The 17,618-nt window shown below is 35.7% G+C and overlaps 1 protein-coding gene, 1 long non-coding RNA gene and 1 pseudogene across 3 annotated transcripts in view; 2 read left to right on the forward strand and 1 right to left on the reverse strand.

Annotated features, from left to right (window-relative positions):
* The window catches only part of TRPM7 (transient receptor potential cation channel subfamily M member 7), a 98,716-nt gene extending 96,772 nt beyond the window's left edge, over positions 1-1,944 (forward strand). For both annotated transcript variants that reach the window (XM_015242738.3, XM_072962452.1), the window contains one exon: positions 455-1,944. In XM_015242738.3, coding sequence (XP_015098224.1) covers positions 455-585 — 131 coding nt within the window. In that variant the 3' untranslated portion in view covers positions 586-1,944. The remainder of the gene's footprint in view (positions 1-454) is intronic.
* Positions 1,945-7,637: 5,693 nt separating this feature from the next.
* On the forward strand, positions 7,638-7,731 carry LOC116278060 (U6 spliceosomal RNA; annotated as a pseudogene).
* An 8,632-nt stretch (positions 7,732-16,363) lies between these two features.
* LOC140696796 (uncharacterized) lies at positions 16,364-17,576 on the reverse strand. The gene is made up of 2 exons (XR_012073313.1): positions 17,488-17,576; positions 16,364-16,556 (listed from the first exon to the last, which is right to left on the reverse strand). It is a non-coding gene; the product is annotated as an uncharacterized lncRNA (long non-coding RNA).
* Between the last annotated feature and the right edge of the window lie 42 nt (positions 17,577-17,618).

Raw genomic sequence — 17,618 nt, forward strand, 5'->3', positions numbered from 1 at the left:
GTCAATATTTAGGTCTTTATTCATATGTTACCTCTTGTGGCTTTTCTGCCCAGCCCTATCTAAAAGAATCACTTTATACCATCTCCCTTCTGACCCTCATCACAGTTTTCCTCAAAGTACTTGTTACTAATTATAATTCTGTCATTTTTATATATATATATTTTTTCATCCACAAGAATATAAGCTGTATGAGAACAGGAGCCTTATCTGCCTTGTTCATTGCTATGTTTCTACACTTACGTAACTTAGCGACTCATGATCAGAGCATAATAATTATTTGTTGAATGGTTTCATTTTACGTGTATAAATTTTGTGACTTTTGAATTTATAACAACATGGTAGAAAATAGATCTGGCATGTTTAGAAGAAAATTGATTTAGAAAATATTCTTAATTTTCTATTTCTAAGAAATACTGACTCTTTCTTTCTTTTTTGTTGGGGGTGGTGAATATAGATCTGAAGAGGAATGACTATACACCTGATAAAATTATATTTCCTCAGGATGAGCCTTCAGATTTGACTCTTCAGCCTGGAAATTCCACCAAAGAATCAGAATCAACTAATTCTATTCGTCTGATGTTATAATATTACTGAATCACTGGTTTTGCTTGCACCTCACAAAAATGTTACTGTGTCACTTTTCCTTTAGGAGAAAATTATTTGGTAATACAGAAAAGTGTGTGCTAATTCAGTATGCTGGATCTGGCACAGTTAAAAGGTCAATACTCTTTTGACCTGATTAAAGTCAGTCAGGAACTCCCTATAGGATACAGCTGGCAGCTGTTAAATTTTACAAGTAAAGAAAAAAATAGTATTTATATCTTTTAAAGGGCTCTTTTTAACAGAGGATTTCATTTGACTTTGTTCTGTTGAGGGTAATACTCTCTCGTGTGGTGCAATACCATTAACCAAAGTTAGGTGTCTGTCAGATTTTATTGGCAGCTGGTTTACTGCCATTCAGCTAGCAAAATGAAGAAATCACCCAGTCTTTTGGTTAAATGGCAGTCAGACGTCTTCCTCAGTGTGTTTTAGTGTGTTTATTGATGATGTCACTAGTTCCCAGCTAGATGCTTGTTGGCCATGGGAAAGGAGATGGCTTGTAATAATTCTAGATCTACAGGGATATAGGGAGCCCAAGCTGAAAACCATTTTCTAAGAGGGACTTTATGAATCAGGGTTAGGCGCCTATTTAAAGGATAGAGCCAGTTTTTGTTAAATAGAGCCCCAGTTGTGCAGAATTATTAGTATTTTTTTAAACATTATTTTATCAAGTCATTGTTAAGTAGAAGAAAGCCATGGTAGACTGGTATAACCTAAATATATCAAAGGAGAAACTTAACTCACTGTTCAAGAGAAGTTACCTTGTGAGGAAAGTTAAAGTGCTTTTTTTCCTATCTATATCTGTAGTGACAACTTGGAAGTTACGTACTTCTCCAAAGATTTTATTGACCAGTATATCAAATCAGAATGTAAACATGAATTCTTGCATATATTTAAAATTGTGTAAGGACATTTGAACATGAATATTGTCTGTGGTACTTAAGAAATTGAATTGGATTATCATTATGTGATGTCGGGAGATTGCAATGCAACTTTATGCCAATAAAATGTAATTTAACTGCCCCAGATATTGTTGAATATTCAACAACAAGAAAAGCTTTTTATGTGACTGAAGTTTTATGCTTTGATTTTCTTCCTTTTTTCTTTCTTTTTGTTTTTTCTTAGGTACTAATTTTAATTTTTATTTGAGAGGGAGCAGTGGAAATCTTATTTGTATTCAGTAGTGTATCTCATAGATACAGACAAGATAAAAAGAGATAAGCTGTTCAAATAGTGTTTAATATTGATGGGGGAGAAAAAAGTATATTAAAGATATTATACTATATACATTTTGTATATCATTAAATCTTTAAAAGAAATTAAATAAATTTATTCTTGTTTACACATGTTTTAGTGAGTTTAATCATTCTGAAAATTATCTGATATTTCCATTGTTAATTTTTTTCAGAATTTTTTTAATGAACCATTTGTACACCTATGCATTTTGATCACGTATTCTATACAATGTTTAAAGTGATCTTGGTCTCCTACTGTGTCTTTGTTTTTTGACTGTTTCTTGTTATCAGAAAACGGGGATATGGGTTATCTATTGATATTTAATTTTTTTGTTGATTATTTTCACAAGGTAATAATAGTAGTTGAACATTTATTTAGTACTAAATAATGTGCCGTGTATTATTCTAAGTACTTTACCTATATTAACCCATTTAATCTTTATAACAGTCTTATGAAATAGGTGGTGGTGGTGTTGTTGTTGTTATGGTTATGAAATGGCTGTTATTTTTATCCTACTAATGCTGATTAGAAGACCAAGGCATTAGGTAGTTACTTTACTCAGATTCTTACACTAAGTAGGTAACAGTGCTGGGATTTAAACCCAGGCAGACAGGCTTTTATCTCTAAAGCCTCATGCTATATTGCCTTGCTTTGCTTTGCTTTGCTTTGCTTTGCTTTGCTTTGCTTTGCTTTGCTTTGCTTTGCTTTGCTTTGCTTTGCTTTGCTTTGCTTTGCTTTGCTTTTCTTCTCTTCCCCTTCCCTTCCCTTCCCTTCCCTTCCCTTCCCTTCCCTTCCCTTCCCTTCTCTTCTTTTCCTTTCTTTTCTTTTCTTTTCTCTTCTCTTCTCTTCTCTTTTCTCTTCTCTTTTCTCTCCTCTCCTCTCCTCTCCTCTTCTCTTCTCTTCTCTTCTCTTCTCTTCTTTTCCCTTCTCTTTTCTTTTCTTTTCTTTTCTTTTCTTTTTTTTCTTTTCTTTTCTTTGTAAAAGTAGATTTATTTAGAGAGGTGTACACTCCATAGACAGAGTGGAGGCCATCTCAGAAGGCCAGAGAAAGGCCAAGAGGTTGTGGGGGGAGGGCGGTTAGAGTAAAAGTAGATACACACTCCATAGACAGAGTACGGGCCACTAGAAGGCAAGAGAGAGCCAGAGAGGCCACAAGGCGTGGTGTTGCTATGTTGCCTTTCAAGCATAATGACCACTAATGGTTTCTGTACCAGTTTCTGGTCACTTTCCTGAATCAAATCTACTCCATTAACTTTTTCAGTCAATTCTAGAAAGTAACAGTTTACCTGAAAACCACATTTCTCATTCCAAGGAAGTATTGTCTTTCTATAGATTACTCAAGTTCATCATTATTACTCCATGGTCTGAAAGTGTCATTTGCTTAATTGTTTTAACATTACTTCTCAGTCTCATCCTACTAAGAACAGAACTCCACCTCTATCAGATTACTTCATAAAACATCTGCAGATGTTCTGTAATAGTATGCTTTCGTTAGTCTGGAAGTATATGTGAGCCACTGTTATTTTAAAAGTAATGCATGTTGATTGTGTTGGAACATTCGGAAATGATTTTAAATGTAAAGAAAAATATAAAATTACATTCCTTTTCCATCTTTAAGTTGAACTCTGTTGCTTTCATAGTTACTATCTGTCTTTATGCCTCTAGGCTGTGCATCTCACAGGAATGGACCCTTAGAATTTTTCATTGCTGCAGCACCCACCACCTTGTATACCACATGCTTTGTAATAGGGCATTCCATAAAAATAATTATGAGTTTTTAAATATTTTTCCACAATATCAAACGTTCTCTTGAGGAAGATGAATCAAAATGATTCCATCATGTGTGAATAGACAATCAAGGTAAGGGTACCCAATAAATAGCTGTGTATCACTTACAAGAGAGATCAAATAATTATTTGCAAGAAGGGATGCATCTGTGGACGGTGGTTTTCATGATCCTCCTTGTTTACCATGTCTGTTCTGATTGTTACCTAGCTACGTTTTACACAAGGCATCTGTATTTGAGCAACCCAGATCCTTGGATCTGTCACAGTTAGCACTTAAATACTCAGTAATTATGTATTAGAGTAAAACTGATCAACCACTGTGTGTCTCTCTGAAAACTAGATTGTCTATATTATCAACTAAGAACTGTCTTATTTTTGTATTCCCCTTAGTGCCTTGCTGGAGTTTGTAGCATAGAATATAGGTACTCAATAAGTACGTGTTGAAGAAGTACCACAGAACATTTCCAGTATTAGATGATCTGTGAGCTTTTCTTAGGAAAAATCCCAAGGTAAGGTTTTGATACTCTTTGAAATATGTTTTCCTTCTTGTAGACCCTTTGAAAATTCCTCGAAGCAGAGTTTATTCCTGGGATCCTTGATTGATTCCACCTTAGGGGGCATGGTGGGGAAGAGAGGGGTGGGGAGAGGGTTTGGTTATTCTTCAGAAAAACTATATATTCTGGCTCACAGTAAGCAGCACCTTTCAATAGGATACTTTCTTTCATGCACTATCCCACTCCATGGATTTAGCTCTCTTGTTTTTTCCTTGGAATTTCTATGCAGTCCTGCATTATGGAACTTGACTTTTTAATTATAAATGTTTTAGTATATGATTTTATAATACAAGAACTGTAATATCTTCATACCTAAAAAATTAAATTACTTAATACCATCAAATAATGTAGTCATTCTCAAAAATTTTTTTTTCATAATTTGCTTGAGTCAGGACCAGATAAGATTCATACATTACAGTTGCTGATTTGTTTTTAAAGTCTCTTAATGAAAAGGTTTCTCCTCCCACCTTTTCCCCCCAGTTTATCTTTTTGAAGATCCAGCATATTTGTTCTAAGAAGTTTCCCACATAAAGGGTTTTGCTGATTATTTCCCTTGGGTGGTGTTTTCTGTTTCCTGTATATGCCATAAACAGGTTATTAGGTGTAGAGGCTTGGTCAAATTCAAAGTTGATTTTTTGACGGGAATGCTTCATTGGTGGTGACGTTTACTTCCACTGGGAAACATAGGTCTGGTTGTCTTTTTGATGGTCATTGCCTAGGTATGTAAATTAAGTCAGTGGACACAGACCCTGAGGGTCCCCAGGACACTTTCAGGGGACTGCAGGTTCAAAACTTTTCATAATTCTAAGTTATTATTTGCCTTTTTCACTGTGTTAAAGTTTTATTGATGGAGCAAAATTATTGATGGGCAAAGCTGCTGGTACTTTAGCATGAATCAGGGCAGTAGCACCAAACAATCTAGTGTTCATTATAGTCATCACCTTCATACTACAGTTTAAAAAAGTCTGTTTCATTTAAAATGTCTTTGATGAAGTATACATTAATTTTTAATTATGATCCTTGAAACATGTCTTTAATATTCTGCAGAACAAAATGAGAAATATGCTTAAAGCACTTTTGCTACTTAATGAAGTGTGATAATTGTTTCAAGGAAAGGCACTTATGCAGTTGTGTGAGTTGCAAACTGAACTAGTCACTTTCTTCATAGAAAATGTTTACGTGAAAGAATGACTGGCAAACAAACCAGTGTTATTGAGACTTGAGTATTTGGCAGAAGACTGACAGTACTTGTTACTGCTAAAATTTGAGCTTTCAAGAGAATGTTAGAATTTTGGAAAACTTACCTCTTAACACAGTAGCGTGACAACTGCCCAATATTTTCTAATAAAATCAGTATTGATTTAACAACACTTACTTTTGACAGTGTATAATGAAATGTGTCAGCATTTGGATGATTAGCAGAACAACCAATATTCTCCAGATGCTGTATGCATAGATTACAAAATGGTGCATGAGTGAAAGATCTAGCAGAGTACAAGAAGTTTATAGAGTTTCAGATTCTACAGTGCAGCTGCCCTTTAGGAAACCACCCCTTGTCCAGTTTTGGTATCATTTCAAATGAGAATACCTGCAGCTTTCTAAAAAGGCTATTAAAATATTCCTTCCAGTACAAAGCTGCAGTAATCAAGACAGTGTGTTATGGCATATAGATCAATGAAATAGAATTAAAAGTCAAGAAATTTATGGTTGATTTTCACCAAGGGTGCCAAAACAGCTCAGTAGAGGAAGAATAGTCTTTTCATTAAATTGTATTGGAACAAATTAAGATACCCACATGCAAAAGAATGAAGTTGAACCCCTATCTCACCTCACATACAAAAGTCATCTCAAAATGGATTGAAAACCTAATGTCAAAGCCTAAATCATGAAACTCTTAGAAGAAAATGTAGGAGTAAATCTTTGTGACCTTGGATTAGGTAATAGTTTCTTAGATATGGCACCAACAGCAAAAGCAATGAGAGAAAAATAGATAAACTGAGCTTCATCAAAATTTAAAAATTTTGTGCTTCAAAGTTCACCATCAGTGTACAGTGAAGAGCAACTCTCAAGAGTGGGAGAAATATTTTGCAAGTGATATATCTGATAAAGGACTTGTATAAGGAACTTACAACTCAATGATAAAACACTCATATGACAAAGCAGTTTTACTCCTGGGTGTATGCTTATACTCAAGACAAATGAAAATATCTACACAAAACCTTTAGTGCAAATGTTCCTAGCAGCAGTATTGATAATAGCCAAAAAGTGGAAACAACACAAATGTCCAGTGGATGAATGGATTAACAAAATATGGAATATCTGAAAATAGAGTATTATCTGGCTATAAAAATGAAGTACTAATACATCCTACAACGTCCCATGTGCCTTTCAGTTTTGTAGCTACTGTGTTATATACCACAATGTGGAGTGAGGCTGGATAGACTCAGATTCTTAGTCTTGCTTTGCCACTTATTCCATGACTGACCAACCTATTGAGCAAGTCTCTCTGACAGTATTTGTCTCATATTGTTGTGAAAATGCACTGAATTAAGTCCTCAGTAAATAAAAGTACTCAAATAATAGACCTCTTTGTGCTGCCTTTTTCTCTTGGAAGTTCCAATGAAGAGAGTAGAATATAATGGAGAATAAAAAACATTCTGACAGTGATTTTTTCTCTTTATTAAGGAATTTATTATCTTGTAGCTTCTTCTATCAGTATAGTTAAAATATGAGCACATGCTTAATAGATATGTATATGTGTATAATGTGCATCAAAGCATGTAAGTCTTTTCCAAATTCATCTCTTAACATGTGAAGTCACTTTCAGGTTATCCCTTAAGACTTTAAGAGGGATTAGAGGGGGAAAAGTGTAAAAAGTTGCCACAAGCACAAATGTAAGCCTAAAACATCAAGAGAAGTCAGGTAAAAACCATACAAATGCTCAATCATGTACAAATGCAGGTGTAAGAAAGTCAAAATAATGGAAAATACTTGAGAAGAGTTGGAAGCACAGAATAAGTCTAAGTGATCGATAGATTGTAAGTTATATGAAGGTAGCGACTTGTATTTTATTCACTATTAAGCACCCAGCACAATGACTGGCATAAAGTAGATTCACAATAAATATCCTCTAGATTAATGAATGAGGTACAATAACTAGTAGGGATTCCAGATTCAAAGGCCTAGAAGAGAGAAAATAAATGAAAGGACCTATATAGTGCCACATTTTGGCCACTCTGCAAATAAGGAGCAAAAAAGGAACTATATAAAGGATAAAAGAATCAGATTGATATAAGAATTTTAACCTGTCCTACAGTATCTAGGAAACAACGGAACAATACTGTTAAGAAAAAACAATGAGTTTGAACCCAGATATTTAATGGCATTTTCTCAGAAAGTTTACAGTTTTCTTGGAAAATGTTAAGGATAAACTCAAGCAAAATGAAAAGTAAGATCTAGTTCTTGCTTCAACAGTACATATCTAAAATTGATACAGAGATTAGCATGACCCCTGTGCAAGGGTGACACAAATTTGTGAAGTGTTCTGTATTTTCTTTCTCAGGCCCCAGCTACATCCCCAACCATGACAGAAACTGCCATTTCTCCTAGGAGAATCCCAGCTGCCTCGGAGTTCCTGCTCCAGCCTCTTCAGCCCTGGATTCACCTCCTGCCAGGGCAGCAACCACCACTGAACTGGGTAGAAGCTGTAGCTTGCAACTGCTCTGACTCTAGCCCGTCTAACACCTACCTCCCACCAGGGAGGCAGCTGTCAGTGCACCCTGGGAGAAGATGTGTTCTCTGTTCACTTCTTAGCCAGCTCTCCCACCAAAGCACTGGGCACAGACTAATTGCATATGGATACTTTCATATAGGGACATGCCTTGAAGGTTGGGATAGGTAACTTTCACCTGATTTTATAAAGGCAAACAGAAAATCAAACAAAATGAGAAGACAGAGGAATATGTTCCAAACAGAAGAGCATGATAAAACCTTAAAACAAAACAAAACAAAACACCTAATGAAATGAATATAAGTAATTTACCTGATAAAGCATTTAAAGAAATGGTCATAAAGATGCTCACTGAACTCAGGAGAAGAGTAGAGGAACTCAACAAAGACTTAGAACATATAACAAACAGTCAGTGCTGAAGAATACAGTTGCTGAAGTGAAAAGTATACACTAGAAGGAATTAACAGCAGATTAGATGATACAGAAAAACACAAACAACCTGGAAGTTAGAACAGTGGGAATCACCCAGTCAGAACAATCAGAACAGCAACAAGGAAAAGAAAAAGTTTTAATGGTAGTAAAGGACTTCTGAGACAACATCAAGTGTACTAACATTCATATTATAGGGATCCCAGAAGGAGAAATGAGAAAAGGGTAGAAAATGTATCTGATGAGCTTATGGCTGAAAACTTCCCTAACCTGAAGAGAGAAACAGATACCCAGGTCTAGTAAGCACAGAGAGTCCCAAACAAGATGAACCCAAAGAGACTAATACCAAGACATATCATAATTAAAATGGCAAAAATGTGAATTTTAAAGGCAGCAAGAGAAAAACAGAGCCACATTCAAAGGATCCTCCTTAAAGCTATAAGCTGATTTTTCAGCAGAAACTTTGCATGATATATTTAAAATGGTAAAAGGAAAAAACCTGCAGTGTAAGATACTCTACCCAGCAAAGTTACCATTCTGAATTGAAGGAGAGAGAGTACACCAGACAATCAAAAACAAAGATTCTGTCACCACTGAAGTGTCCTTACAAGAAATGTTAAAGGATCTTCTTTAAGCAAAAAAGAAAAGGCTATAACAAGAAATAAAATACATGGATGGAAGAATCTCAGGGGTAAATGCAAATATATAGTAAAAGCAGTGGATCAACCATTGAAATGAGCTAGTATGAAAATCAAAAGTCACAAATTATAAAATCCACACTAACTACAATAAGCAGACATAAAGATATAAAATGTAACATCAAAAAAAAAGTGGAGAGGGGTAGTGAAAAATGTAGATCTTTTAAAATGTGTTTGAAACAACAAATCAAAAACCTTAAATAGATATGCAGAAAATAGAGAGGAACACAAACATAACATTAAAGAAAATCATCAAACCACAAAGAAGAAATGAAAAGAACAGACCTCCAAAAACAACTAAAAAGTAAGTAACAAAATGACAGTATGTACATACCTGTCAACAATCACTTTAATTGTAAACTAAACACTCCAGTTGAAAGACATAAAGTGACTGATTGGATTAAAAAATTTTAAGGACCCATTTGTATGCTTCCTGCAAGAAACTCACTTGAGAGCTGAAAACACAGAGACTGAAAGTGAAGGGACGGGAAAAGATGTTCATGCAAATGGAAATGAGAAGAAGGCTAAGATAGCAACACTCATATCAGACTAAATAGACTTTAAGACTAAGTCCATAATACAAATCAAAGAAAGGCATTATATAATAATAAAGGAATCAATCCAAGAATAAGCCATAATATTCATAAATGTGCACCTATATGCACTTAATATAGGAGCATCTAAATATATAAAGCAAATATTACCAGACATAAGGAGAAAAAATTGACAATAATAAAAAAAAAATAGGGTACTTTACCACCTCACTTACATCAATGAATAGATCATCCAGATGAAAAACCAATAAGGAAGTGGAGGAGGCTATACCTCAGTGGTAGAGTGTGTGTTTAGCAAGCACAAGTCCTGGTTTTAATTCCCAGTATCCCTATTTTTAAAAAATAAATAAACAAACCTAATTACCTCCTCCCAACAAAAAAGTAAATAATATTTTTTATTTTAAAAAAAATCAGTAATGGAAGATTGGCCTTGAAGGACATGTTAAAATAGATGAATAGGTATGTATAAGATAGTCTACCCCCAAACAGCAGAATACACATTCTTTTCAAGTACACAGGGAACTTTCTCCAGGGTAGATCACATGTTAGGCTGTAAAACAATTCTCAGTGAATTTAAGAAGATTGAAACTGTATCAAGTTTCTTTTCTGGCCACAATGATATAAAAATAGAAATCAGTTGCAAGAAGGAAAATGGAAAAAACACTAACATATGATGACTGAACAACTTGCTACTGAAAAACAAAACAAAACAAGTCAAAGAAGAAATCAAAGAGGAAAACAAAGTATCTTGAGGCAAATTAAAATAATAACATGAATTTCCAAAATTTATGAGAAGCAGCAAAACAATCCTAAGAGGAAAGTTTATAGTAATTACAGGCCAACATCAAGAAACAAGAAAAATCTCAAATATGCAACCTAATTTTCCATTTAAAGGGATTAAAAAATGGACAAAGCCCAGAGTCAGCAGAATGAAGGAAATAATAAAGATCAGAGTGGAAATAATTAAAATAGAAAAAGAAGAAAGTAAAGAGTAATGAAACTAAGCTAGATTTTTGAAAAGATAAAATTGATAAACCTTTAGCCAGACTCATTAAAAAAAAATGAGAGAGGGCCCAAATAAAATTAGAAATGAAAGAGAAGTTATAGCCAATATCACAGATGTACAAATAACCATAAGAGAATACTACAAACAGTTATACACCAACAAATTGGACAGCCTGGAAGATACAGATAAATTTGTGGAAACATACATCTTATAAGGCTAAATTATGAAGATACAGAAAACTTAAACAGACCAATTACTAGTATTAAAATTGAATTAGTAATCAAAAAACTTCCAACAAACAGATGTCTAAGATTGGACAGCTTCACAAAGGAATTTACCAAATATTTAAACTATTCAAAAATTCTAAAGGAGAGAACACTTCCAGATTCATTCTGTGAGGCTAACATTACCCTGAGATCACGACCAGAGACACTCCAAAAAAAGAAAATTATGGGGGAGGGTATAGCTCAGTGGTAGAGTGCATGCTTAGCATGCACAGGGTCCTGGATTCAATCCCAAGTACCTCCATAAAAAAAATAAATAAGTAAATAAACCTATTTACCTCCCCTGACAAACAACAACAAACAAAGAATTGCTAAAAAAAAAAAAAGACTTAAAAAAATACAGGCCAATATTCCTAATAAATATAGATGCAAAAATCCTCAACTAAATAATAGCAAACAGAATTCAGCAATACATAAAAAAGACCATATATTGATCTTGATGGAGGAGTGAGAAATAAGAGGTCGGGTGGAGGAGTGGAGAAGCAGCAGGCAAAATACAGTCACCATCAGTGCTGTCTCCCTGCCACGTGTATTGGAGTAAAAAACTGCGATTGCTGTCAGTGCAGTTGCCATCTCTGCGTACTACTTCTTTGGTCCTGGGGAAGAATTTCTCTGCCAACATGACAACATGCAGGGAGGGGAGCAAGAATTCCTTTATGTGACAGTGATTAAAGTAGGGAAGTACAGAGAAATGGTTATCTCAAAGAATAAAGAAAGGAGGCCAAAGAATAAGTGGTTTCCCCACTAAAATGACAGACAGACACACACACACACACACACACACACACACACACACACACACACACACACACACACACACACACACGATCATACATCATGATCAGTGGGATTTATTTCAGGGGTGCAAGGATGGCTCAATATCCACAAATCAATCAACATGATATACCACATTAATAAAACCAAGGATAAAACTTGCATGATCATCTCAATAGATGCAGAAAAAAATTGACAAAATTCAACATCCATTCATGATAAAAACTTTAAAAGTTGGCATAAAAGGAGCATATCTCAACATAATAAATGCAATTTATGACAAACCCACAGCTAACATCATACTCAGTGGTGAAAAGCTATAAGCTTTTCCTCTAACATCAGGAAAAAGATAAGGATGCCCACACTTGGTATTTTTATTCAACATAGTATTGCAAGTTCTGGCCACAGCAATTGGACAAGAAAAAGAAATAAAAGGCATTCAGATTGGAAGGGAAGAAGTAAAACTCTCACTATTTGCAGATGACATGATATTATATGTGGAAGACACTGAAGACTCCATCAAAAAAAAAAACCTGTTAGAACTAGTAAATGAATTACGTAAAGTTGCAGGATACAAGAAATCTGTTGCATTTCTCTACACTAATAATGAATTATCAGAAAAGAAGAAAAAAAATCCCATCTACAATGACATTGAAAAGAATAAAATACCTAGGAATAAATTTAACCAAGGATGTGAAGGGCCAGTACTCTGAAAACCATAAGACATGGAATAAGGAAATGGAAGATGATACAAATAAATGATCCTATGTTCATGGATTGGAAAGAATTAATATTGTTAAAATGTCCATTCTACCCAAAGCAATCTGCAGATTCAGTGCAATTCCTGTTGAAAGACCAATGGTATTTTTCACAGAACTAGGAAAAATAATTCTAAAATTTGTATGGAACCACAAAAGACCCTGAATAGCCAAAACAATCTTGAGAAAGTAGAACAGAAGTGTGCCCTGGCTTCAGACTATACTACAAATCTACATTCATTAAGACAGTGTGGTACTGGCACAAAAACAGACACCTATATCGATGAAACAGGATAGAAAGCTCAGAAATAAACTCATGCACTTATGGCCAGTTAATCTATGACAAAGGAGGTAGGAATATACAACAGGAAAAGACAGTCTCTTCAATAAGTGGTGCTGGGAACACTGGACAGCTACACGTAAAGAATGAAATTAGAACATTTTCTCACATCATAGACAAAAATAAACTCAAAATGCATAAAGACCTAAATGCATAAAGACCTTGAAACCATAAAACTAGAAGAGAACATATCCAGTACACTCTTTGACATTGGTCTTAGCAATATATTTTTGAAGGGGGACAAAAAAAAATAAACAAATGGGACCAAGTCAAATTTAAAAGCTTTTGCACAGTGTAGGATATCGTCAACAAAAGGGCAGCCTACTGAATGGGAGAAAATATTTGTAAACAATACAGCTGATAGGGGTTAATATTCAAAATATATAAAGAACTCTTAATATCACAAAAGCAAGCAACCCAACTTAAAAGTGGGTAGAGGATCTGAATAGAAGGCATACAGATGACCAGCAGGCACATGGAAAGATATCATCAGGGAAATACAAATCAAAACCCCAATATGATCTAGCAATTTCACTCCTGGGTATTTTATGAACAAAATTCACATGAACCCCAGTGTTCATAGCAGCACTGTTTACAATAGCCAAGACATGGAAACAACTTAAATGTTCATCATCAAATGAATGGATAAGGAGGATGTGGTATATGTATATAGTATAATGGAATATTACTCATCCATAAAATAGAACGAAATAATGCCATTTGAAGCAACATGGCTGGATCTACAGATTATCATATTAAGCGAAGTAAATCAGACAAAGACAAACAGTATGTTTTCACTTATATGTGGAATCTTAAAAGAAAGATACGAATTTTATTTACAAACCATAAATAGATGCATGGGCATAGACAACAAACTATGGTTACCAAAAGGGAAAGAGGAGGAGGGATAAATTGGAAGTTTGGGATTGGCAGATACACATTACTGTATATCGAATGGATAAACAACAAGGACCTACTGTGTAGGAGGGGGAACTGTATTCGGTTTCTTGTAGTGAGCTAGAACAGAAAAGAATCTGAAAAAAAATTGTATATGGCTGAATCACTTTTCTGTACACCTGAAACTAACATTGTAAATCAACTACACTTCAATAAAAAATAAATATTAAAAAAAAAATAGAACTACCATACCATCCAGCAATTTCACTTCTGGGTATTTTTATGAACAAAAGCACTAATTCAAAAAGATAAATGTACCCCAGTATTCATAGCAGCATTATTTACAATAACTAAGATGTGGAAGCAAACTAAGTGTCCATTAATGGATGAATGGATAAGGAAAATGTGGTTTATGTATATAATGGAATATTACTCAACCATAAAAAGTGAGGTTTTGCCATTTGCGACAACATGGATGGACGTGGAGGGTATTATACTTAGTGAAATAAGTCAGACAGAAAGACAAACACAGCATATTTTCACTTATATGTGGAATTTAAAAAATTTAAACGAACAAATAAAACAGAAACAGACTCACAGATACAGAGAACAAACTAGTGGTTACAAGAGGGGAGAGGGATGGGGAAGAGGCAACATAGGTGAAGGGAACTAAGAGATGCAAACTACTAGGTATAAAATAGATGAAAGGATGTAATGTACAAAACAAGGAATATAGCTAGTATTTTATAATAACTTTATATGGAGTTTATAAAAATACTGAATCACTATGTTATATACCTGAAACTAATAAATACAAGTCAACTATGCTTTAATTAAAAAATGAAAGATAAGATTTTAATAGGAAGACATGAAATAAAAGATACAGAGCTGAGCAAAGATTGGTGAAGTACGCAAATTTAAATACTTGCTGGGAAAACTTAATGCATGGTTTAATCTTTTTAAGTAAACTAGAATAAATTTTTTAAATATGCAAAGAGTATTCAGGGAAGGTGGTAGTAAAGCATATTAAAGGTCTCATCTATTTGGGCAAAGTTACAGATTTTAATTCTTGACATTGATTGAAAAGCAATTTTAAGTATGGGTCAGCCTTGCTATCCTGACTTTCACTATGTCATCTCAGGAACTAAATAAACTAAATTTTCACGTGAACTCATTACAAGCCATCCAGAGCTTAGAAGCCGAATCAGCTGGGATAGTACAGTATCCCTTGCTATTCAGACTTTGGATCCAAATCGATTAAGATAACAGGTGCTGCTTGTATATTTGTTGAAGTATGTAAAAGAGACATAGAAGAATATAAAAACAATGTACAACTTCTGGACAATGAGAAGAAAGGAAAAATCTGAGGGGAGGTTTAAAAAAAAAAAAAGGAACCAATCCATTCACTCTTCAGTCCCTTGCTCATGTTTTGATGTGCCAGTAGCTCTCAGTCTGGGAAGGGAGACCACCCAGACCAGTAAGGACTCAGCAGGGCTATGCACACACTTACAAGGTCCAGCTGTGTCCACACTGTGTCCTGGGTCTGGCTGTGGCCATCCCTGTCCTCTTCTGGGCTGCGTGGTGAGAACAGATGCTGTGCACAGGTGTCTAAACCGTCCCTCATGTGAGTGAGTATGGACATTCATTTTGAATGGACAGAGGTACTTGCCCTTGGGATGGGGAGGCAACAGACATTTACAGGACAGATCTGTGGTTTTTTGGCCCCTCCCATGACAAAGTGTGGCCTCTGTGGGCATTACTGGCCTCTGTCAGAACACATGCAGTCTGTCCCAGTATGTCAGGATTCTACTCACATGTCTCTACAGCCCTGTTTCCCACCCCTCTGAAAATCCACAAAGACATTCCTACAAATGCTGACACCCTCACCCCACCCCCACACTTGCACATTCATTCTTGGGCTAAAGAGTCATCATTACTTAGGTTTCCATTGCAGTTTGTGAACTTAAAGCCATCTGAGATAAGAGACCAAAAAAAAAAAAAATCCATCAAAGACAGAAGCAGAAAATAACTGGGAGAGCCTGATTCCTTTCCTCTTTTCTTCCTTTGTTCATTCGCAAGTTAGCCTCAAAGCCGTAGCTGAGACCAATCTAGTTAGGCCTCAGTCTGCTGCAGGCAGCAGTGACTTGACATGGGGTGTCAGAGAAGCGGGGTAAGGATGGTATCTGTGTGTAGTGATACAGGGTGGGAGGCAGGGGGCAGCAACAGGAGATAACTTACGTGCAGGGGGACTGATCAAAGCAGGAAACGTGTTGAGGATAATGGGAGGCTGTGACACTGTAATAGCATGAGTACCCCTAGCTCCCACGTCTTGGTTTCTAAATACCGTTCTCCTTAACAGGAACCAGGGCTCTTTGAGAAATGGCTGACCTCAGGAGTGGGACAGAGACAACACAAGGTAAGTCTGGAAGATGTTGCTATGGCAAAAAGTGAGGAAGTGCTCAAAGAACGATGGAGACCTGTCGAATGGGTACAGAAAACATCTTGAAGGGCCCCCTGCTGGCTAATCTTGAGATGATTTGTACATCAATCAATTAATCAATAATCATCATAATAATAGGTTGTAAGTCACTAAATAAAACAAATTCATGGGTCCACATTTGGACATGAATTGGGTACACCCTATAGGCAAACTCTTCAGCACCTTGCTTTTTTGACTTACCAGTAATATATCTTGGAGATAAATCTATATTACAAGTATAGCTACTACATTTTTATTTTTTGAACTTTTTAGTTTGAGGTAATTTCAAACGTATAGAAGAGTTGTGAGATGAATCCAAAGAACCCCAGAAGACCTTCACCCAGATTCACCAGTTGCAGAGATTTGGCTGTTCTTGCTTCGTATTTTCCGTATCACTCCCCCGTTCCTCCTTTCCTTCAGTGTGTATTTCCTAAGAACAAGGACAACCTCTTTCATAAATAAAACACAATTTTATAAAATTCAGAAGAATCCACATCAATACAAAACTATTCATGTATAATCCATATTCAGATTTTATTGGTTGTCCCAATAATAATATAGTAATTTTAATAGTAATTTTTTATAGTAATTTTTTCCCCCCTAATCCAGGATCCCACCCAGGATTGAATATTTAATTGTCTTGTTTCTCAAGTTTCTTTTTCATCTCCAAAGTTCTCAGCCTTCTTTATCTTTCCTGGCATTGATGTTTTTGAGGAGTTTTTTCCTTTTGTTACCTCATTCATTTTACTTGATGTAGCGTTGAGAAAAGTCAGGTTTGATTGGCCCTAACGATTCTTTCTCTGTCTTTTCTGTACAGATTCTGAGTTAGCTCAGAGGAAGAACAGGTTGGTACCAGCTTTGGAGCTCCAGAGGAGGCTCCCCTTTCTAACAAGGCCACTTCCTCTATGTTGCTTTCACTGCCTTATGATTGCAAATATTCTTTGACCCCTTTTCATCTAAACAGAGCATTGAGTGGGGGGTTCTTCTGGGGGAGTGGATGGTTCCCTCTCTACTGAAGTGCTTTCTTAAGAACAGTTCTCTATGAAGACAGTGAGAGCTCAGGAGATCATGTGTACTCTGCTACTTCTCAGCATGTAAATTATTCTATGATGAATCCTTTATTTTTATTTGCCCTGTGTAGCATGTGTGTGTGTGTGTATACCTCTTTGGCCCTATGATTGAACACAATGAAGGGAAATAATCCAGTCTATCACAATGCTGTGCATTTAGGGAAGGAGCAAAATCCAGCTGCCTCCCCATCCAGGGTGAGAGACAGTCCTTTGAAGCCCTAGGAGTGGTGCAGTCACTGGGAGGGTGGATGAGTGCCCTAAGAGGGCAGGGTTGCCATAGTATCTACTCACGTGGAGGCAAATCTTCTGTGTGTGTGTCTGTAATATACACAAGAGAAGCTTGGAAAGATGGAGGAAGAGAGGTTACAGGTTCAGTTAGTTCTCTGAAATCTGATCTTTTAAAGTTTTAAAGCAACCAAGTA

Source organism: Vicugna pacos, chromosome 6 (assembly GCF_048564905.1).
Source record: "Vicugna pacos chromosome 6, VicPac4, whole genome shotgun sequence".
NCBI lineage: Eukaryota > Metazoa > Chordata > Mammalia > Artiodactyla > Camelidae > Vicugna > Vicugna pacos.